This window comes from Mesoplodon bidens (assembly GCF_964165515.1).
Source record: "Mesoplodon bidens genome assembly, chromosome: 12".
Lineage (NCBI taxonomy): Eukaryota > Metazoa > Chordata > Mammalia > Artiodactyla > Ziphiidae > Mesoplodon > Mesoplodon bidens.
This window is the reverse complement of record NC_138168.1, coordinates 61,128,163-61,151,159: the sequence shown is the minus strand read 5'-3', so window position 1 is coordinate 61,151,159 and position 22,997 is coordinate 61,128,163. Positions and strand designations below refer to the sequence as shown.

General features: G+C 39.4%; 1 protein-coding gene across 1 annotated transcript in view; it reads right to left on the bottom strand.

Moving 5' to 3' along the window:
* Nucleotides 1–2,876: 2,876 nt before the first annotated feature.
* LAMA2 (laminin subunit alpha 2) overlaps nt 2,877–22,997 on the bottom strand; it is a 611,700-nt gene continuing 591,579 nt past the window's right edge. Inside the window, exons 60-64 of the mRNA XM_081251375.1 lie at nt 21,275–21,430; nt 11,051–11,204; nt 8,469–8,599; nt 6,081–6,303; nt 2,877–4,560 (exon numbers count right to left, since the gene is read on the bottom strand). Of these exons, the coding sequence (XP_081107501.1) occupies nt 4,403–4,560; nt 6,081–6,303; nt 8,469–8,599; nt 11,051–11,204; nt 21,275–21,430 (822 nt within the window). The 3' untranslated portion in view covers nt 2,877–4,402. The remainder of the gene's footprint in view (nt 4,561–6,080; nt 6,304–8,468; nt 8,600–11,050; nt 11,205–21,274; nt 21,431–22,997) is intronic.

Genomic DNA, 22,997 nt, shown 5'->3' with positions numbered 1-22,997 from the left:
TCTATACTCACTCCCTTAGTGATCTCAGTCAGTCTAGTGGTTTTAAATTATATAAACATTTGGATGACTTCCATAGTTATATCTAAGTATAAATATTTAGACCTCTTTCCTCAACTCCAGACTTGTATATTCAACTGCCTGTAGTACAGTGCTCTTTGATATCTAATGGACAGCTTAAATTCAACACATCTAAAACTAAACTCCTGGTTTTCCTTTCTATAAAAAGGCTATTACACCTATATCCCCTGTCCCCCAATATTGGCTACTCTGACTTTCAGATAAGCAGAAGTTATCAGTACCTTATTTTCTCACATTCTATAGGCAATCCTTCAGGAAATACCAATCCACCTTCAAAATATATCAGAATCTACTTCTCACCACCTCCACTGCCACCACCTCATATAGCATTAGGTATGTCCCTGCAGAAGGGCTGAGCTCCAGGGAGACAACTTTCCCCAATAAAGCAAAGCTTTGATTTGTTCAAGGGCAAATGAATAGTTCTCTAAACCTGAATATACAAACTGGCTCTCCAGAAAACCTATTCTCCTGAAAAGTTCAGTAAGTGGTGTTATTGAGTAGAACATTATTTCTTTGATTTATAATTGCTATCTAGCTATTCCTAATATCCCCAAGCATGTATAAAGCAACTTCCTCTATTTAAGTATGTTGTGAAAATTCTTTTATATTTTTTTTAAGTCTCGATTTTTTTTTTCTATTCACTTACGTAAGTGATAATAGTCACTATTCAAAACAATTGATTTCCCTGATGTACAGGGAACCTGAAATGTGCAGATGCTTTAGGTATGTACTTGTGTATCTGTGCAGAAAGGCTCTGTGATAGCTTTCTGGGACTACCATAGCAAAGTACCACAGACTGGCTGGCTTAAACAACAGATATTAATTTTCTCACAATCCTAGAGACTAGAAGTCTCAGTTCAAGATGTCAGCAGGGCTGTTTTTTCCCTAGAGGCCTCTCTCCTTGGCTTGTAGATGGCCCTCTTTTCTCTGTGTCTTCACATGGTCTTCTCTCTAGTCCTGTCTGTGTCCTAATCTCTCCTTATAAGGACATCAGTCATGTTGGATTGTGGCCCACCCATTTGACTTCATCTTACCTTAATTACCTCTTGAAAGAACCCATTTCGAAATACAGTCACATTCTGAGGTACTGGCGGTTAGAACTTCAACACATGAATTTTGGAGGGAGATAATTCATGCCACACTTTCACTTCAGTAATGGGCAGAGGTGTCATGTTAACTTAGATAACTGGCACAAATGCAAAAGAGTGATCTGAGATCTGAGTCACCAGCTTGTGTGTCAAGATTCCAAAATAATGGAATTCAGGGCCCAGCCTGGGTCATCCCTTACCTTCATGTGCCCTTTGGTTTGAGGTATCTACTAATCTCAGGTCCAGCAAATGAGTACAGTATATTTGTTTGTATTTCTGTCTTGACTCAACACAGATGAAAAGATTGAAAAACAGAGATTAAAAAGTTGCATCAGTAACAAGTCATATTCTTTGCAAATGGTAGTGGAAAAGAAGACTACTTTCTGTACTTATGAAGACTGAGTATTGTGTTTTGTTTTCACATTAATTGTAGATACCAATTTTATATACAAAATACTTCACTAAATAACTCACATAAAATCAAGGGATTTGAAAATTTGTCAAAGTAGTCTTTTTCTCTGTTGTTAAGCAGAAAATGTAGAAGAGGTCTGTAGTTGGAGACAATAGGCTAAATCAAGGAAGGAGAAAATAGTTATGATTTTTAAAACCACTGAAGCTTTAAGTGTCTGCCAGTGTTCTGGTGATTTGGGGCTGAAATCTGCTCTGTTCCTTACTTTCCTTTGTCAGCAGTGTTCACCATGGCAACTTCAATAAAACTCCCCTCACAAATGTTTTTCTTCTAGAGTGCAAAGCACCTTTTTAAAGAAGGCCGACAACCTGGTAGGAATGGGTGTTCAGAAAAAATCAAATGAAAAGTATTCTGCTTTCTCCATGATTGCTGTAGGTGGCAGGAGGTGAGGACATTATACAGGGGATAAAGTTGGGTGAAAAAAACATTTTACCTTGTTTTGAAAACAAAATTAATCTGTGTTTTTTTTGAGGTATAAAATTAGTTTAAAATATGTTAGAGAAACTTTTCCCTTTCATAACATTTCTTTATTTCTCATCTTAGAATTTGGACAAGCTTTGTCCATACAAATTCGTGAGCCACTTTTGAATGTGGATTTTGTATGGACAACTTTAGCCAATTACCTGATTTAGTGAAAGCTGCTTGGGTCCAGATCCATTTCTTGGGACTACTTTGGTAAACTTAACTAATGTGGGATTTTGAGCACACCATTAAATCTCCCTGGGTTCCTTTTAGGCCCTCCCCATAAAATGTGGAGGCAGTAGAAGCCCAGGAGTTCTCAGCCTTAGAATCACATTAGAATCAAGTGGAAATGTTTCGAAAATGCCAATGCTAGGGCCTTACCCAGAGATTATATTTTAAGGTCTAGGTGATACTCAGATGTAAGATTTTTTCTTTTTTCTTTTTAAGTACCCAAGGCAATTTTAATGTCTAGCTAGACTTAAGAATCACTGTATTTATTGATCTCAAAGAATCCTTCCAACTACACCTTTCTAAGGCACTGATGTACAAGTTGACTCCAGCAGGGCTTGACTCTGATAGGAGTGCTGATTAAGTACCTTTGCTTTCAAATTTATGTATCTTTTGTTTCAAGATTAAGGAAAGAATGGCATTAGCTTTTAATTTAGTAGCCTAGCATCTTTATTCCTGCTTATCTATTCATTATCCAGAATAAGCCCAAAAGTCATGTCAGTGTCCAGTGCAGAAGTAATATCTTCACTTTCAAAACACATTGGTTTTCAAAGAATTTTATTGCTTAGAGGTTGGTGAAAAGGCATTAACTAGATACAGTATTACATTATTTTTTTCTGTGTGTGAAAATGGCCAAGACAAATTTAACAGCAGATTTTTCAAATGACTCCATAATTTTTTGTTTCCATAGTGGATAACTTTTCTCTTTAGAACACTGGGTCTCAATCCTGCTGGCACTTCAGAATTGCCTGGGAAGCTTTTTAAAAATCTTCATGCTTAGGCTATCAGAATCGCTGGACCAGGCACCAGTTCTTTGAAAGCTTGCCTGGTAATTACAAAATGGAGCCAGGGCTGAGAACCACTTGCTCTAGAATGAAGTTGTGTGGACAAATTGGGTCAAGCAACTGGCCAGTGATGAAATGCTAAGAGTGTGTTAGCCATCTCCTTGATTAGAAACAGCACCTCCTTTTCCCCTGTGGATAACATTGTCAGAGATGATTATTCTTCTTTTGCTAAAATTACCATTGTGAGGAAAATCTATTCCTTTAAATGTTCAGCATTATTAGACTACAACTATTTCTACTGAAGGTGGCAAATGAAACGTTTCCTTAAGTTGATGAATAAAATCTAGGCCTGTCTTCTCACAGATCCCTTGAATATGACTGAAATAGTGCGTAAAAGAAGGACAAAACACAGCAATTTTTTAGGAAATTAATTTGTTAGGTTAAATTGCAACTCAAAAAGACCCAATGGTGTATGCCTTTTAAGTTTCAGCTTTGTTGTTTCCTCATAGGTAAAAACTGCATTTCAGCATTATTCCTCTGTGATTTTCCTCTGTAAATTGTGATAGTCACTGGAAACTTAGAGTCCAGAGCCTCAATACTGTAGTATCAAATGTGTGCTAAATTGTCATTCTGGAGCTTGGTTCTGGTGTCTCCCCAAAGCCTATAAATCATCATCAAACAAGCAAATCAAGTAATTAAGCTCTCTGGCCTGAATCTGATCTATACTCTCCACCTTAAGCCTAAAAAGGTATCCGTTCATGTAGCTAGTTAAATCCTCCAATAATGAATCTGTATCAGGGAAATGATTTGCTAATGCTTTTCGCAAACATGGGGAAAGGGAGCTCATTTCCTCCCATCACACACCCCAAACCCACTGTGTTTTCAGTGGCCCCACAGAAAGCCAAAGCTGACGTACATGGAAAAAGGATGACAGAAGTATTAATAGGAGTTAGTAAAAAAAGTGTTGCCTTCACAAATTACATCTGAGCTCTTCTTGAGATGACTCTAGGGCATGTTGCAAATTCAACAGTTTATAATCAGTTACCTTTTATCCTTAAAATCACGCAAAACAAGCAATTATTTAGAATGCAGTAAATGGTTTAATATTTATGGACTTGAGAAAGAACTTGAATTAAAATTCAGTCTGGGATCTGAATTAGCACCATCAGAATATAGAAGGAATTTAATATGCATGCACAAATTAGTTTTAATAACATACATAAGTAAAATACATTTGTTTTACTTGATACGGTTGTTTTGGAGGACCCTTCTTGGAGTTGAACTTATTTTTATTAGTTGGCTGGGCATGATACAGGTTGAATACCCCTTAGTTCCAGGGCCTTAGCAAAATTCACCTCCAATGGCTTTCCCGTGCCTTTGGTGAGCCTTAGGGATCGGATGCAACCTCGGAAACGAATGTTGGTTGTCAGGCCAAACTGGTTGAGGCCCTCTGAAAAACCAAGCAAGGAGGGCTCAGTTTTGAAATTCAGCTACTATGTTAAGAGCATGCTTCAAAGTCAGCTGTTAGCTTAAGATGCAATTGGAATGCTATTTTATGTAAAGTAGTGATTTTGTTCTTAGCTTTACTAACAGTTAAACTGGTAGAGAAACATCAACTTTTTTATAGTTATGTATTATGAAATATGGAGACATCTATAATTACACATTTGAAGACATCAAAGAATTTGGTTTGGAAGGGACAAGTTTACAGTGAATTAAAATTATTAAATTTTATTTAATGAACCAAAGTAACTGATCAAATACTTTAAGTACTGAATTAGGACATGACCTTATTACTTTCTTCCATTGTAAAAATAAATCCCAAATGGTTAAGTTTGTTGTGAACTCACACAAAATCTTTCTCTTCTTAAGGAGAGAGTCCCTTCTTTTAGCAGGCCTACTAGGTGCTAAGATCCCATTTCATAGACTGTAAATGGAGAAGTATATTATCGCCTTCATAATACCTTGGGGTTTGTCCTAATTGAAGCAGAAGGAGATATTTTCTTTTTTTTTTGTCCCCGAAAAAAAATTTTTTTTTTTTTTTGGCTGCACCATGAGGCATGCAGGATCCTAGTTCTCCGACCCACTAGGGATCGAATCCATGCCCTCTACAGTGGAAGCACAGAGTCCTAACCACTGGACTGCCAGGGAATTCCCAGAAGGAGGTATTTTCAAAAACCCAGGAGCAATTTTGGAAAGAGGAACTCAGAATTGGTCCCCATGGCTTCTGTATCTTTTCCATCATCAACTGCTGCTGAATATACATTTTGCTTGTTTTGTTAAGGAGAGGAGCTCTATATAAATGGGGACAAGGGTTTCTCTTGCCAAAATACTGAAACACCATTCCAGGAGTCTGCGTTACTACAGTATTTATTAAGAGGCTCTTGGCTTACTTCTTATCAAGTTGGGCACTCTTGTTTATAGGCACTTTAGGTAACTCTCTGTGGTTCACATGCTATATGAACATGGAGAGGTATTTTTGAATGCAGATTTATTGCTTGGGTTTCTTTGTAATATAAGCTCTATAATAGCCTAAGGTGGAGATTAGCTATGTTTAACCCAATGATTTCCAGAACTTGAGGAAATAAGTTCCATAACATTTTATGATTCCTCTGGTATGTTAATTTTTAAAAAATGAGAAAGAACACCAATTCTGGCCCTGATTGCTGTTAAATGCCTCATATCTTTTATAAGCCAAATTCATTTCCTCTAGCCTCCATCTCCCCACGAATGAAATTTTGGAGGCAATCATGAAAAGTTCAGTCCCATGTGGTTTATATAAGTAAAATGCTCATTTTACACACTAGAAATGTCAGATAATGTATTATTTATTGGAGCAGATTCTAAAGCTAGGAAGCAAGTATACTTAAGCACACATTCTTGAACGTATTTGTAGAATATAGATAGATGTGTTCAAAACCACTAACAAAACAGAGCAAAGATATTCTTGCTGGGGTAGGCAACACTCACCTGGGAACCCTCCAACAAACACAGGGTCATTTGTATCAGCGGATGTAGATGCTCGATTTGGGCTCTGGGCTTCCACCTGGTTCCCATCTACTGTCAGCTCGATTCGGTGCTTGACCTTGTTGGCCGTGACTTTATGCCACTGTCCGTCACACAAATGCCCTGGGATCCCAGCATCATAGACGGCAGTGAATCGGCCGGCGCCATTGTCCACATGAAACATAAGCTAGAAAGCAGGAAATTGAACAGCCAGAGATGGTTTCATTGGAAGGGTGTCATGGTGGTTGACAAAGTAAAAATTATCTCTAGAAAAGTCATTAGCTGAAATAGTTTGAAATGAATAACTTAGGCATATTAAATTTTTAAAAAACAGAAATTAAAATGCAGATTTAATGACCAGGAGTCACAAATTATGCTCTTTACTTTCGGACACTGTTGGGCAATAGGCAAGACGTATGAGGCTGGTAATAACTCTGCTTTCAGAAAATGTGAAATACAATTGGAGGCCAGGTGACAAAAAAGGATGTAGTATATACACTGGGAAAAATTCTACCACAGATCTTTCTTAGAGTGTGGGAGTTCTTAGGAATCTGGTTTACAAATTCATTTGAAAGGATGATTTTTTTTTTAATTTAAGATTTTGATGTTTTAATTGTATATTTTTTCCTTCACTGAATCTATTTTATATATAGGATTGAGAGTTACATAAATTACATTTTGGGGCAAGTTTCATGTCACAGTTACCAAAGACTTTGAGCCAGAAGGCCAGTTCAATTCTTAACAATGAAGAACTTAGACTAGGAGTTCTTGTCTAAATGAGAAAAATCTGTTTTTAGTAACACAGAATGGGCCCTGAAACTTGAGATTGCAGAATTCTTTTGAAGCTGATGAAGAAAAGAAACATATTGAAACATTAAAAACAGTCAATTTGGCAAAACATTTGACAAGGTAAAAGAAAAGAAATAGGGGTTTTAAAAAGAAGATTAAAAGTGCAAGTAAATAGGTGAAAAGTTTGTAAACTATACAGTGATGTAAATATTAGTTAAGATTTTACTGTATGCGGTGACATTTGTAACAAGGGAATTTGGCATATAAAAAGAGCTTGGTGAGAAATCCATATGCATTGTGATGGAACTTGACACCCTGACAAGTTGCAGGGAACTGTGGTTATAATCAGGTGCAGAGCAACACTGACAAGATGCAGTGAAACTGTGTGTTGAAAATCTGGCAGAACTATTAAGTGTTTGTTGCTTATTCCCCCTTTTTGTCTCTGTGCTCCTGGATCTTTTTGCTTTACTGCCTTTGAGGATGGTTTGAAGACTGAGAGGAAGGAGGGAAGAGGATAAGGAAAGCGTATTTTAGGTCAGTGTGTGGTTTTTCTTCTTGGGAGGCAACGGCACCCTAGGAGTGTAAATGTGAACAGAGCTGAAGTATGATTCCTGTTGAAAAGGCAAATAGGAAACTTGTGAAATTTCTTGTTTTGCCTTCTTCTTTTTACCTGTGCCCTATAGTACAAAGTACATGAAAACTGGTTATCTCACTGCTGGTTGCTGCTCATAAGCAGGTAGGGACAGAAAAGGCAGTTAGAATTAGATTATCCATTGTGAGCAAACTGGCACAATACTTTATATTCTACTAATATAACTTTATTATAAATTTGTTCTATTGTGCAATGGTATGTGGATGCCTTTAAATAAATTGAGAAATCAATATGTCAGCTAGACATCTTCATTTCTGAGAGGTGTCTACCCTGTTATAAGAGGCAAAGACTGATTTTAGACAATCTAAGCCCTTTTTTTCCCACTGGAATTGATAGCTTCATAGAGCATGTATTCATAAAGAGGAGAATAACTTTCCTTTTAGCCACACAGTAACTAGCTTGAGATCCAAAACCACTTAGGCCATTATTAGCACAGTTGGCTTACCGTAGAATTAGCACATTTAAAGTTTACACTGGTCTACAGAATAAGTGTGTTGAAAACACACAAGAATTGAGATAATCCAGAAGGATGAAAAGATCCAATCTAGCTTTCTCCCAACAAAGACAAGAGCAAGGCTTCAAAATAGAGCAGATGTAGAGAATGGACTTGAGGACAGGGGAGGGGGAAGGGTAAGCTGGGACGAGCTAGTGGGAAGCAGCCGCATAGCACAGGGAGATCAGCTCAGTGCTTTGTGTCCACCTAGAGGGGTGGGAGGGAGGGAGATGCAAGAGGGAGGAGATATGGGGGTATATGTATACATATAGCTGATTCACTTTGTTATAAAGCAGAAACTAACGCAACATTGTAAAGCAATTATACTCCAATAAAGATGTTAAAAAAAATAGAGCTTTCTACATGTAAACAACAGTATCGTGAAGAGAGCAGAAATATTTAGACTGCTGATGCTCACCTTTTCAGCAATCATTTCAATACCCATTCCATCCATTTTCTGGCTGCTGATTCCCAGAAGAACTCCAGTGGTTCTAGTTGTGCGGAATTCAAATTCTACAAGAAGGTCCAATCCTACTTTGAACCCATCAACTGTAAAATGAAAACATTTTTTAAAAATTGTGGATTCGAGTTCAGGAACTGTTCATTCAAATTTGTACAATGCAATGGTTTTATTAGCTTTCAATTCATGTGTTAGACAACTATAAGTTCCAGACTTTCATATGGCCGACACCTCCACCATTTATGGTTATTGCTTATTTTCTTGACTGCCTTCCTTCCTAGAATATAAATTCTGTGAGGGCAAGGACTTTGCCTATATTGCTCACCATTTTATTTCTGTGCTCACCAAAGTATCTGACACATGGTGGAGGTTGAATATATATTTGTTGAATGAATGAATGAATGAATGAACACAGACTAAGATGGACTTAAAGAATCTCACAGCCAGGTGTGATTGTCAGAAGTCTTGCTGCTGGATGAAGTCAAGCATTTCAGTGATTATTCAGTAAAATTTTACTGGGGCACTCTAAATGGTACCACAATGATCTGAAAGGGCTCAAATATCCCCAAACATTTTATTTATAAAGAAAGGAATTACAAATACAATTTTGAAGGATAAGATTCTGGGACATAAATAGACTTTTCTAGTTCATCAAGTTAAGTCTTTATAATTTTTCCATATTTGATTCATTGGTTTACTTAATCTTTTAGCAAGTATTTAAGACACACTTCTTAGAAACAAAGTGATCCATTAAGATCAGGCTAGACTAGACTTGCATGAAATATTAGAGGAAAACTCATGGAAATTTTTTCCAGGTCTCCTATTTATTAAGCAAGAAATAAATGCTATGTGTAACCACAACTATCTCCAATAAGGGAGGCAGCTGTTATGTGAAAGACTTTTTTCTTCTACTGAGAACCTTGATGAGTTGAATGGACAAAGACGGGCTTAGGGCAGATTTTAAGAATGAGGGGTAGAAGAAGCTGGAGTTTTCTGCAAAATAAAACAATGATTTTGTTTCTGTTCCTGAAAGGAGGATAAGGAAAAGAGAGAAATAACATGAAGCCATTCAGAAGAGGATAGGGGGACTGAAGAAGCTATTAAACCCCCAGAAACTGGGTAGCTGGAAAGTTTTTAAGGACAAAGGTATCAGAGGTTTAAATTGAAGTCGTATATTTTCCAGTAATGTAACCTCCTCTGACCACCCAAGTCTTACACAGATTGTATTACACTGTGTGTTGAGGTGATGGCAGGAGTTATTGGAAACTGGGGAAGTGGCTAATTTTCTGGTCCAGTTTGATCTCAAACCAAAAAAGCCCAGGCAGGATGGTAAGTTAATCTGTTAACTGCATTGGTTGAAGCTGAAGCTTGCCATCAATTTGACGAAGCTAATGCCAGCTATCTGAATTTGCAGAAAACTTGAGAAAAGCTTTGGGCTTTCACAGAACATGGAATTTGGGGTTCAACATAACCTCCAACATTTCAGTATTTAACATATCCTGTGTTTCTCTGTTTTCTGCTTCTGCACAGGGGAAATTTCCCACATATCCCCTGTTGGAGGGCCCTGCTCTTCCATCTCCAACCTTTGCATGTGTGTTCAACTCATCTTTTAAACCCACCTCAAATGTCAATTCCTCCATAAAAACTTTCCTGATTTCCCCAAATTAATGTTTCCGTAAAATATCCACAGAAACTTGCCTGTGTGTCTTCTATAGTTTCTAGTTATTTTTTACTTGTCTTCTTGTGATTTCTGAGCATAAAGAATCTTATCTATTGATAGCATGTTCTTGAAGGAAGGGAATTACATCTTATTTACTTCTGTTTCCCATGTTAACTTCTACATATTACATTAATTTTTTTCTAACGAGCAAATGCATGTTCCTATGGTAACCATAGGACTGATTCTATCTTAAAGTATGTTAATGTCAGATTGTTTTGTTATTATGTACAAGTTATTTCATATTTTTCTTTCCAAATTGTACATTCACTGTCAGTGATCCGGACCTGCACTGAAAATACCCACTGGAACGAGGGGAGATACTTAAAGAAAGTCAGGGAAAGGTGCCAGTCATCATCACCATCAGCAAGAAATGGGCACCAGTATGTGTGCATTGTGTGTGTGAGGGGAGAGCATGAAATGGAGCCTTGCAAGGAATTGAAGAGAGGAAGAAAGGAAAATGCGATCTCATCTCCAGAAAGAAAGGTAGATGGGGAAAACTAGAAAGTAGATACATTACATAATATAAACATAGGAACCTGCTTGTAGAATTACATTTATTTTGCTATTATTGGTCTCCAGGGAAGGAGATGGAATAAACTCGCCAGATAGCCTTTTACTTTATTTCTTCTATTAGTTCTTATCAGAATCGGACACATTAATCTTTAAGAGGCATTTTTTATTACTTCTAAACGTTTTTATTTCTGGTTTAAACAAAGGATGCTAGTTTCAGACCCCAGGGACTTTTATTTTCCCACACAAACAAGAAGTCAATATTTGGACCTAGTTAATATTCAACAGAAAGGACATGGAAGCACCTCACCTGCTTTGGCAAAACCCGTTCCATCAAAATATGTTCCTTTCTGAGCATTTGCAAAACACGTCCCGACACGGTAGCTGGAGGTTGGCTGTTTGAGATCAGCAGGGGCTTCTGCCATCTGAAGATTCCTGATGCAGCCATCAATGCTGTAGGTCACCTAGACATTCAGGTCAGAAGAAACACATATGGGTTTTAGCAGAAGTTTGCCTTTATGTGGAATGCAATCATTGGTAGGCTGTTCTGTGTGTATAAACATCTGCCGATTGTCCTAGGCCATCTCCAAAACTGCCTGGTTCGGCACCATCACCCCAGGCTTCAGAGCACAGGTGCAGAGATTCCGGTGTTGTGCTTCGCAACTAAGACAGCGGTCCCCATCCCCGGGGCGGCGGACTGGCCTGTTAGGAACCTGGCCGCACAGCAGGAGGTGAGGGGCGGGCGAACGAGCGAAGCTTCATCTTTATTACAGCTGTTCCACATCGCTCGCATTACCACCTGAGCTCCGTGTCCTGTCAGCATTATGGTGAGTTGTATAATTATTTCATCATATATTACAATGTAATAATAATAGAAATAAAGTGCACAATAAATGTAATGCGCTTGAATCATCCCCAAACCATCTCCCCTGCCCCACGGTCTGTGGAAAAATTGTCTTCCACGAAACTGGTCCCTGGTGCCAAAAAGGTTGGGGACCACTGAACTAGGATGTATCTAGCCTGGAATATGATTGTTTTGATATTCTAAATACTGCACACTACGTCTCTAGTGGGACCACTGGTTTGACAGAACTCTGGGCCCCTATGGAAATTATAACTTTTAATTAGTCTCTTATGTTTCTATTTCATGTTTCTAGTAACAGTTTATTAACCTTACTATATATACATTTTTTTCACAATCTATGTTCAAATTCTACTTGAAAAGATAATTAGGTTTGGTTCAGTGCTTCTTCCTTATGAAAATCTAAGGAAAGCAGTGGATACTTTCCTAAGAAAATGCACATACACATGAAACTTGAAAGCTTGCATGAAACATTCAAAGTTTAGGGACTTTAGAAATAAATCAATCATACTCTGCTTCGTTATATTTCATCTGGGTTAAGGGATGCAAGTTAATCACTCTTGACACTCTCTGTTCAGAGACTCTCACTTTGATTGGCCTACATAGCATAGCCAATAGCTGTGAAGGGGAAGTCATACTGATCATCCACAAGAGGAGCCAAATACTGAGAATTGTAACCATCATGAACAATTGTCTTTGATGAAGAACGAGGCTGCATCATCACGTGTTCTAATTTGAGCATAGAAATGAACCACACTTGTGTGTAGTGCATTTTCTAAAAACACTAATCCCCTGTGCTTCTTTTTTTTTCTTTACACCTTTATTGGAGTATAATTGCTTTACAATGGTGTGTTAGTTTCTGCTTTATAACAAAGTGAATCAGTTATACATATACATATGTCCCCATATCTCTTCCCTCTTGCGTCTCCCTCCCTCCCTATCCCACCCCTCTAGGTGGTCACAAAGCACCAAGCTGATCTCCCTGTACTATGCGGCTGCTTCCCACTAGCTATCTATTTTAGGTTTGGTACTGTATATATGTCCATGCCACTCTCTCACTTTGTCACAGCTTACCCTTCCCCCTCCCCATATCCTCAAGTCCATTCTCTAGTAGGTCTGTGCCTTTATTCCTGTCTTACCCCTAGGTTCTTCATGACCTTTTTTTTTTCTTAAATTCCATATATATGTGTTAGCATATGGTATTTGTCTTTCTCTTTCTGACTTACTTCACTCTGTATGACAGACTCTAGGTCCATCCACCTCATTACAAATAGCTCAATTTCGTTTCTTTTTATGGCTGGGTAATATTCCATTGTATATATGTGCCACATCTTCTTTATCCATTCATCCGATGATGGACACTTAGGTTGTTTCCATCTCCTGGCTATTGTAAATAGAGCTGCAATGAACATTTTATTACATGACTCTTTTTGAATTATGGTTTGCTCTGGGTATATGCCCAGTAGTGGGATTGCTGGGTCATATGGTAGTTCTATTTGTAGTTCTTTAAGGAACATCCAAACTGTTCTCCATAGTGGCTGTACCAATTCACATACCCACCAGCAGTGCAACAGTGTTCCCTTTTCTCCACACCCTCTACAGCATTTCTTGTTTCTAGATTTTTTTGATGATGGCCATTCTGCCTGGTGTGAGATGATATCTCATTGTAGTTTTGATTTGCATTTCTCTAATGATTAATGATGTTGAGCATTCTTTCATGTGTTTGTTGGCAGTCTATGTCTTCTTTGGAGGAATGTCTATTTAGGTCTTCTGCCCATTTTTGGATTGGGTTGTTTGTTTTTTTGTTATTGAGCTGCATGAGCTGCTTGTAAATTTTGGAGATTAATCCTTTGTCAGTTGCTTCATTTGCAAATATTTTCTCCCATTCTGAGGGTTGTCTTTTGGTCTTGTTTATGGTTTCCTTTGCTGTGCAAAAGCTTTTAAGTTTCATTAGGTCTCATTTGTTTATTTATGTTTTTATTTCCATTTCTCTAGGAGATGGGTCAAAAAGGATCTTGCTGTGACCTGTGTCATAGAGTGTTCTGCCTATGTTTTCCTCTAAGAGTTTGATAATTTCTGGCCTTACATTGAGGTCTTTAATCCATTTTGAGCTTATTTTTGTGTATGGTGTTAGGAAGTGATCTAATCTCATACTTTTACATGTCCCTGTCCAGTTTTCCCAGCACCACTTATTGAAGAGGCTGTCCTTTCTCCACTGTACATTCCTGCCTCCTTTATCAAAGATAAGGTGACAATATGTGTGTGGTTTTATCTCTGGGCTTTCTATCCTGTTCCATTGATCTATCTTTCTGTTTTTGTGCCAGTACCATACTGTCTTGATTACTGTAGTTTGTAGTATAGTCTGAAGTCAGGGAGCCTGATTCCTCAAGCTCCATTTTTCATTCTCAAGATTGCTTTGGTTATTCAGGGTCTTTTGTTTTTCCAAACAAATTGTGAAATTTTTTGTTCTAGTTCTGTGAAAAATGCCAGTGGTAGTTTGATAGGGATTGCACTGAATCTGTAGATTGCTTTGGGTAGTAGAGTCATTTTCACAATATTGATTCTTCCAATCCAGGAACATGGTATATCTCTCCATCTATTTGTATCATCTTTAATTTCTTTCATCAGTGTCTTATAATTTTCTGCATACAGGTCTTTTGTCTCTTTAGGTAGGTTTATTCCTAGATATTTCATTCTTTTTGTTGCAATGGTAAATGGGAGTGTTTTCTTGATTTCACTTTCAGATTTTTCATCATTAGTGTATAGGAATGCTAGAGATTTCTGTGCATTAATTTTGTATCCTGCTACTTTACCAAATTCGTTTATTAGCTCTAGTAGTTTGCTGGTAGCATCTTTAGGATTCTCTCTATATAGTATCATGTCATCTGCAAACAGTGACAGCTTTCCTTCTTCTTTTCCAATGTGGATTCCTTTTATTTCCTTTTCTTCTCTGATTGCTGTGGCTAAAACTTCCAACACTATGTTGAATAAGAGTGGTGAGAATGGGCAGCCTTGTCTTGTTCCTGATCTTAGTGGAAATGGTTTCAGTTTTTTGCCATTGAGGACGATGTTGGCTGTGGGTTTCTCATATATGGCCTTTATTATGTTGAGGAAAGTTCCATCAATGCCTTCTTTCTGCAGGGTTTTTATCATAAATGGGTGTTGAATTTTGTTGAAAGCTTTCTCTGCATCTATTGAGATGATCATAAGGTTTTTCTCCTTCAATTTGTTAATATGGTATATCACGTTGATTGATTTGCATATATTGAAGAATCCTTGCATTCCTGGAATAAACCCCACTTGATCATGATGTATGATCCTTTTAATGTGCTGTTGCATTCTGTTTGCTAGTATTTTGTTGAGGATTTTTGCATCTATGTTCATCAGTGATATTGGCCTGTAGTTTTCTTTCTTTGTGACATCCTTGTCTGGTTTTGTTATCAGGGTGATGGTGGCCTCGTAGAATGAGTTTGGGATTGTTCCTCCCTCTGCTATATTTTGGAAGAGTTTGAGAAGGATAGGTGTTAGCTCTTCTCTAAATGTTGGGTAGAATTCGCCTGTGAAGCCATCTGGTCCTGCGCTTTGGTTTGTTGGAAGATTTTTAATCACAATTTCAATTTCAGTGCTTGTGATTGGTCTATTCATATTTTCTATTTCTTCATGATTCAGTCTTGACAGGTTGTGCATTTCTAAGAATTTGTCCATTTCTTCCAGGTTGTCCATTTTATTGGCATAGAGTTGCTTGTAGTAATCTCTCATGATCTTTTGTATTTCTGCAGTGTCAGTTGTTACTTCTCCTTTTTCATTTCTAATTCTGTTGATTTGAGTCTTCTCCCTTTTTTTCTTGATGAGTCTGGCTAATGGTTTATCAATTTTGTTTATCTTCTCAAAGAACCAGCTTTTAGTTTTATTGATCTTTGCTATCGTTTCCTTCATTTCTTTTTCATTTATTTCTGATCTGATTTTTATGATTTCTTTCCTTCTGCTAACTTTGGGGATTTTTTGTTCTTTCTCTAATTGCTTTAGGTACAAGGTCAGGTTGTTTATTCGAGATGTTTCCTGTTTCTTAAGGTGGGATTGTATTGCTATAAACTTCCCTCTTAGAACTGCTTTTGCTGCATCCCATTGGTTTTGGGTCATCGTGTCTCCATTGTCATTTGTTTCTAGGTATTTTTTGATTTCCTCTTTGATTTCTTCAGTGATCACTTCGTTATTGAGTAGTGTATTGTTTAACCTCCATGTGTTTGTATTTGTTACAGATCTTTTCCTGTAATTGATACCTAGTCTCATAGCGTTGTGGTCGGAAAAGATACTTGATACAATTTCAATTTTCTTAAATTTACCAAGGCTTGATTTGTGACCCAAGATATGATCTATCCTGGAGAATGTTCCATGAGCACTTGAGAATAATGTGTATTCTGTTGTTTTTGGATGGAATGTCCTATAAATATCAATTAAACCCATCTTGTTTAATGCATCATTTAAAGCTTGTGTTTTCTTATTTATTTTCATTTTGGATGATCTGTCCATTGGTGAAAGTGGGGTGTTAATGTCCCCTACTATGAATGTGTTACTGTCGATTTCCACTTCTATGGCTGTTAGTAGTTGCCTTCTGTACTGAGGTGCTCCTGTGTTGGGTGCATAAATATTTACAATTGTTATATCTTCTTCTTGGATCGATCCCTTGATCATTATGTAGTGTCCTTCTTTGTCTCTTCTAATAGACTTTATTTTAAAGTCTATTTTGTCTGATATGAGAATTGCTACTCCAGCTTTCTTTTGATTTCCATTTGCATGGAATGTCTTTTTCCATTCCCTCACTTTCAGTCTGTATGTGTCCCTAGGTCTTAAGTGGGTCTCTTGTAGACAGCATATATATGGGCCTTGTTTTTGTATCCATTCAGCCAGTCTGTGTCTTTTGGCTGGAGCATTTATTCCATTTACATTTAAGGTAATTATTGATATGTGTGTTCCTATTCCCATTTTCTTAATTGTTTTGGGTTTGTTATTATAGGTCTTTTCCTTCTCTTGTGTTTCTTGCCTAGAGAAGTTCCTTTAGCATTTGTTGTAAAGCTGGTTTGGTGGTGCTGAACTCTCTCAGCTTTTCCTTGTCTGTAAACATTTTAATTTCTCCATCAAATCTGAATGAGATCCTTGCTGGGTAGAGTAATCTTGGTTGTAGGTTTTTCTCCTTCATCACTTTAAATATGTCCTGCCAGTCCATTCTGGCTTGCAGAGTTTCTGCTGAAAGATCAGTTACTAACCTTATGGGGATTCCCTTGTTTGCTATTTGTTGTTTTCCCTTGCTACTTTTAATATGTTTTCTTTGTATTTAATTTTTGACAGTTTGATTAATATGTGTCTTGGCATGTTTCTCCTTGGATTTATCCTCTATGGGACTCTCTGTGCTTCCTGGACTTGATTAACTGTTTCCTTTCCCATTAGGGAAGTTTTCAACTATAATCTCCTCAAATATTTTCTCAGTCCCTTTCTTTTTCTCTTCTTCTTCTGGAACGCCTATAATTCTAATGTTGGTGCATCTAATGTTGTCCCAGAGGTCTCTGAGACTGTCCTCAGTTCTTTTCATTCTTTTTTCTTTATTCTGCTCTTCAGTAGTTATTTCCACTACTTTATCTTCCAGGTCACTTATCCGTTCTTCTGCCTCAGTTAGTTATTCTTCTATTGATCCCATCTAGAGTATTTTTAATTTCATTTATTGTGTTGTTCACCATTGCTTGTTTCATCTTTAGTTCTTCTAGGTCCTTGTTAAATGTTTCTTGCATTTTCTCTGTTCTATTTCCAAGATTTTGGATCATTTTTACTATCATTATTCTGAATTCTTTTTCAGGTAGACTGCCTATTTCCTCTTCATTTGTTAGGTCTGGTGGGTTTTTATCTTGCTCCTTCATCTGCTGTGTGTTTTTCTGTCTTCTCATTTTGCTTATCTTACTGTGTTTGGGGTCTCCTTTTTGCAGGCTGCAGGTTTGTAGTTCCCGTTGTTTTTGGTGTCTGTCCCCAGTGGCTAAAGTTGGTTCAGTGGGTTGTGTAGGCTTCCTGGTGGAGGGGACTAGTGCCTGTGTTCTGGTGGATGAGGCCGGATCTTGTATTTCTGGTGGGCAGGTCCATGTCTGGTGGTGTGTTTTGGGGTGTCTGTGGACTTATTATGATTTTAGGCAGCCTCTCTGCTAATGGGTGGGGTTTTGTTCCTGTCTTGCTAGTTGTTTGGCATAGGGTGTCCAGCACTCTAGCTTGCTGGTCGTTGAGTGAAGCTGGGTGTTGTTGTTGAGATGGAGATCTCTGGGAGATTTTCGCCATTTGATATTACGTGGAGCTGGGAGGTCCCTTGTGGACCAGTGTCCTGAAGTTGGCTCTCCCACCTCAGAGGCAGAGCACTGACTCCTGGCTGGAGCACCAAGAACCTTTCATCCACACGGCTCAGAATAACAGGGAGAAAAATTAGAACGAGAGAAAGAAAGAAAGAGAGAGACAGAGACAGAGAGATAGGGAAGGAGGGAGAGAGAGAGAAAGAAAGAAAGAGGGCGAGAAAGAAAGGAAGGAAGGAAGAAAATAAAAGGTAAAATAAAATAATCAAAATAAAAAAATAATTATAAAAAAAATACGGACGGATAGAACCCTAGTACAAATGGTGAAAGCAAAGCTATACAGACAAAATCTCACACAGACGCATACACATACACACTCACAAAAAGAGGAAAGGGGGAAAAAATCATAAATCTTGCTCTCAAAGTCCACCTCCTCAATTTGAGATGATTCATTGTCTATTCAGGTATTCCACAGATGCAGGGTACATCAAGTTGATTGTGGAGATTTAATCCACTGCTCCTGAGGCTGCTGGGAGAGATTTCCCTTTCTCTTCTTTATTCTCACAGCTCCCGGGTCTCAGCTTTGGATTTGGCCCCGCCTCTGCGTGTAGGTCGCCGGAGGGCGTCTGCTCTTCGCTCAGACAGGACGAGGTTAAAGGAGCCGCTGATTCGGGGACTCTGGCTCACTCAGGCCAGGGGGAGGGAGGGGTATGGAGTGCGGGGCGAGCCTGCGGCGGCAGAGGCCAGCGTGACACTGCACCAGCCCGAGGCGCGCTGTGTGTTCTCCCGGGGAAGTTGTCCCTGGATCCTGGGACCCCGGCAGTGGCAGGCTGCACAGGCTCCCTGGAGGGGAGGTGTGGGTAGTGACCTGTGCTCGCACACAGGCTTCTTCGTGGCGGCAGCAGCAGCCTTAGCGTCCCACGCCCGTCTCCGGGGTCCGCGCTGTTAGCCGCGGCTCGCGCCCGTCTCTGGGGCTCCTTTAAGCAGCGCTCTTAATCCCCTCTCCTCCCGCACCAGGAAGCAAAGAGGGAAGAAAAAGTCTCTTGCCTCTTCGGCAGCTCCAGATCCTTTTCCCGGACTCCCTCCGGGCTAGCCGTGGCGCACTAACCCCTTCAGGCTCTCTTCCTGCCGCCAGCCCCAGTCCTCTCCCTGCGCTCCGACTGAAAGCCGATACCCGAGCCTCAGCTCCCAGCCCCGCCCGCCCCGGCGGCCGAGCAGACAAGCCTCTCGGGCTGGTGAGTGCCGGTCGGGACCGATCCTCTGTGCGGGAATCTCTCCGCTTTGCCCTCCGTACCCCTGTTGCTGTGCTCTCCTCCATGGCTCCGAAGCTCCCCACCTCCACTACCCGCAGTCTCCGCCCGCGAAGGGGCTTCCTAGTGTGTGGAAACCTTTCCTCCTTCACGGCTCCCTCCCACTGGTGCAGGTCCCGTCCCTATTCTTTTGTCTCTGTTTTTTCTTTTTGCTTTTGCCCTACCCAGGTACGTGGGGAGTTTCTTGACGTTTGGGAGGTCTGAGGTCTTCTGCCAGCGTTCAGTAGGTGTTCTGTAGGAGTTGTTCCACGTGTAGATGTATTTCTGATGTATCTGTGGGGAGGAAGATGATCTCCGCATCTTACTCTGCCGCCATCTTCCCCCTCTCTCTCTCTCAGGCACCTTGATGGAAACCTTTCAATTATCGGAAGCATCACACTCCTCTTCTGCCACGATTCCTTCCCAGCATCACCTCCGTCAAAAGAGTGCCTCTAACTCTCCAGTGTGCCTCATAATGGCCCTTCAATATGTGGCCTGCATCTTCTCTTCTCCTGGTTTATTCATTCAACATTCTTTCAAAAAATTTTTACTGCTAGTGTTGGAGGGTCTCCTGCAGAGGCATGGGGGTGGCTGTGGCTCACCGTGGGGACAAGGACACTGGCAGCAGAATTTCTGGGAAGTGCTCCTTGGCGAGAGCCCTCCCAGAGTCTGCCATTAGCCCCACCAAAGAGCCCAGGTAGCCCCTGTGCTTCTTAAAAGAATGCTTTCCAAAGCCAACCAGGACACATGGTCTGACAAAAAATTATTTTGTGAATACTGATTCACAAAACTTGTGAGGACTTTAAATTCTGACTCCAGTATTGGATAACAGTACTCTAGATCAGGGATTCCCAATCCCCACGGTACTGGTCCGTGGCCTGTTAGGAACTGGGCCGCACAGCAGGAGGTGAGGGGTGGGAGAGTGAGTGAAGCTTCATCTGTATTTACAGCCGCTCCCCATCGCTTGCATTTCTGCCTGAGCTCCGCCTCCTGTCAAATCAGTGGTGGCATTAGATTCTCACAGGAGCGTGAACCCTACTGCGAACTGTGCATGCAAGGGATCTAGGTTGCACGTTCCTTAAGAGAATCTAATGCCTGATGATCTGAGATGGAGCTGAGGCAGTGATGCTAGTGCTGGGGAGCGGCTGCAAATACAGGTTATCATTAGCAGAGAGGTCTGACTGCACAGAGACCATAATAAATCGGTTGTTTGCAGACTCATAGCAAAGCCCTAACAGTGAGTGGCAAGTGACAATGAAGCTGCATCTTACGGAGTAGACTGGACATAAGCAACACGCTTCGGGTGTCACTGTCTCCCGTCACCCCCAGATGGGGCCATCTAGTTGCAGGAAAACAAGCTCAGGGCTCCCACTGATTCTGCATTATGGTGAGTTGTATAACTATTTCATTATATATTACAATGTAATAATAATAGAAATAAAGTGCACAATAAATGTAATGCACTTGAATCATCCCAAAACAACCCTGTGCCACTCCACCTGCCCGCCCCGGGTCTGTGGAAAAACTGTCTTCCACAGAACTGGTCCCTGGTGCCAAAAAGGTTGGGGATCACTGCTCTAGATACTGCATCTCTCAATATTTGCTAAATCTCTAGTCCTGAAACAATACCATCAATATCATCATTATCATCTTCCTTGTTGTCTTGGTGCTTTCTATATACTTGGTATTTTTCCAAGCACTTTAAATATATTACCTCATTTAATCTTTCCAGCAACCTTGCTTGTTTGGTATTATTATTAAACTATTTTACAAAAGAGGGACCTTTGTCAAAAAAAAATTAAGTAACCTGCTCAAGATCACACAGCTACTTAACAGTTAAGCACGTATTCAAACCAAGGGAGTCTGCCTCCAGGGTCCACACTCTGATTTGCAATATTGCCTCTCATAGTCAGATCTGTCTAGAAAATTTGTCACTTCTCAGAAAAGATGATTTCCTATTCATCTATAATTGGTCATGGGCCAATGTGACCTAATAATTCAAAATACATTCATGACTCAGGCAGCTATTTAGGCCACAAAGAAACAAATTAGACACTTACTGGACCAATTCTTCGGGTAGTGTAGTTAATGGGCAGCCCGCCAATATACAGCATTCCCACAACATCCAGAATGTCAGCTTTCTTGGGACTGATGGTTCTGTTGGAGGCACCGTCTACATAAATAATTCCTTCTTGCTTAATTCGAGTAATCTTAATCTACCAAAAGAAGAGGTGTCATTAACACCAATCATAGATAAATTTCAAATATGCAGAGTATAAGCATAAGAACTTTTAGGATATTCCTTAGGAAAAAGTGAAACAACTTACTGAGTGCCTAATATGTGCTAAACCCATAATATAAGTGAAATTAAATCTGTTTACAGAATGTCTCAAAGTCTGTCTTTTCCATTAGTACCATCTCCAAAGGAGGAGAAAATCTTCCTGGGTGAGTTTTAGATTGAAGACTCTTCTATAGTTGCCAAGTGAGCATCTGTATCAAGAGGTATGCTTGTTGTAAGGAAACTTGCAGATTGAGAGCCCTGTCATGAATTAAGTGGGCTGCAAAATTCATGTCCAATTTCAAAAGTTCATTGGTTTGACTGAGCAAAGCCTGATCTTCCCAGCACAATTGCAGATATGCTACATCCCTCTGCTTAAGAGGCACTTCTTGTGCAGAATTGCAGGAATGCAGTGCATCCGGGCTGCACTGCCATTTCTGCAGCAGCTGATTAGTACAAAGTCAGGGAGGAAGATGGAAGGCTGACTGGGCTGAAATGACAGGAGTGGATTGAATTATTTTCTGCGGCAGAGTGAAATAAAAAGTGTGGAGACTAGCTTGAGCATAAAATCCTTGAGTCTGAATTTAGGAAAAGGAGCATGTAACCTTGTGAAATGCTGGAGTACAATAATGGTTTAAAAACGAATCTACATCAGGATTAGAGTAATGTAAGACCTTATTTACACTGATCTATTCTGGTTTCGGAAATAACTTTCTAAAAACCTGCAAGGATAAAATCCCTCCTTAATTTGGCTACTTAGCGTAATCCCTGCCTCACTGTAGCCCAACAATATGTCTTTTTCTCAAGTGTCATATTTATTATGCTATTAGCCAGAGATGAGAATAAACCTTAATGAGAGCTCCTGCATAAAGTATTTGCTAGTCATAAGCTCCCTAGAAAATTTCTTATTTCTAGATAACAAATTAGTTGACTTTGCGTTTATATTATATTTTTTTCAGGTTCCTTGGCTTTCTATATGATACAAGTCCAAATATGTTAATATATAAAATCCAATATATAATAATATCTTACTCTAAAAATTAAACATTTAATTGGTTCACCTAGGGAAGCTTTACTTGATAGGTTACCACAGGTGCAGAGACAAATTCTGAGTTTTCGTTTTAATCAGGCAGTATATTATCTACCTGCAGTCATGCCAAAGAGGACAGTAAGCTGGCAGGTGAACCTTCTGTGCCCATAATAGTACCAGCTTCTGGGTGTAAGGCCAACATTTAAAAAGTTGTTCCAAATGACTGTTTGTGGAAATGATACCCCAGAGGCCTTTAAACATGAGGTAGCAGATTCTCAGACTCTTGGTGTGCTCAGACCACTGTGGGATTGGGAGAGGGGGGAAAGGCTGCCATAGGGCCCATTTTAGTGTTGCCAGCTTTTAAGTTGGTCAAATATTATTTCATAAAGAGAGGTTATTTTAGCACTTTAAAAATAGGAAATATAATCTTAGAATAAATATTATTCCTTTAAATTGAATACATAGAACTTTATGA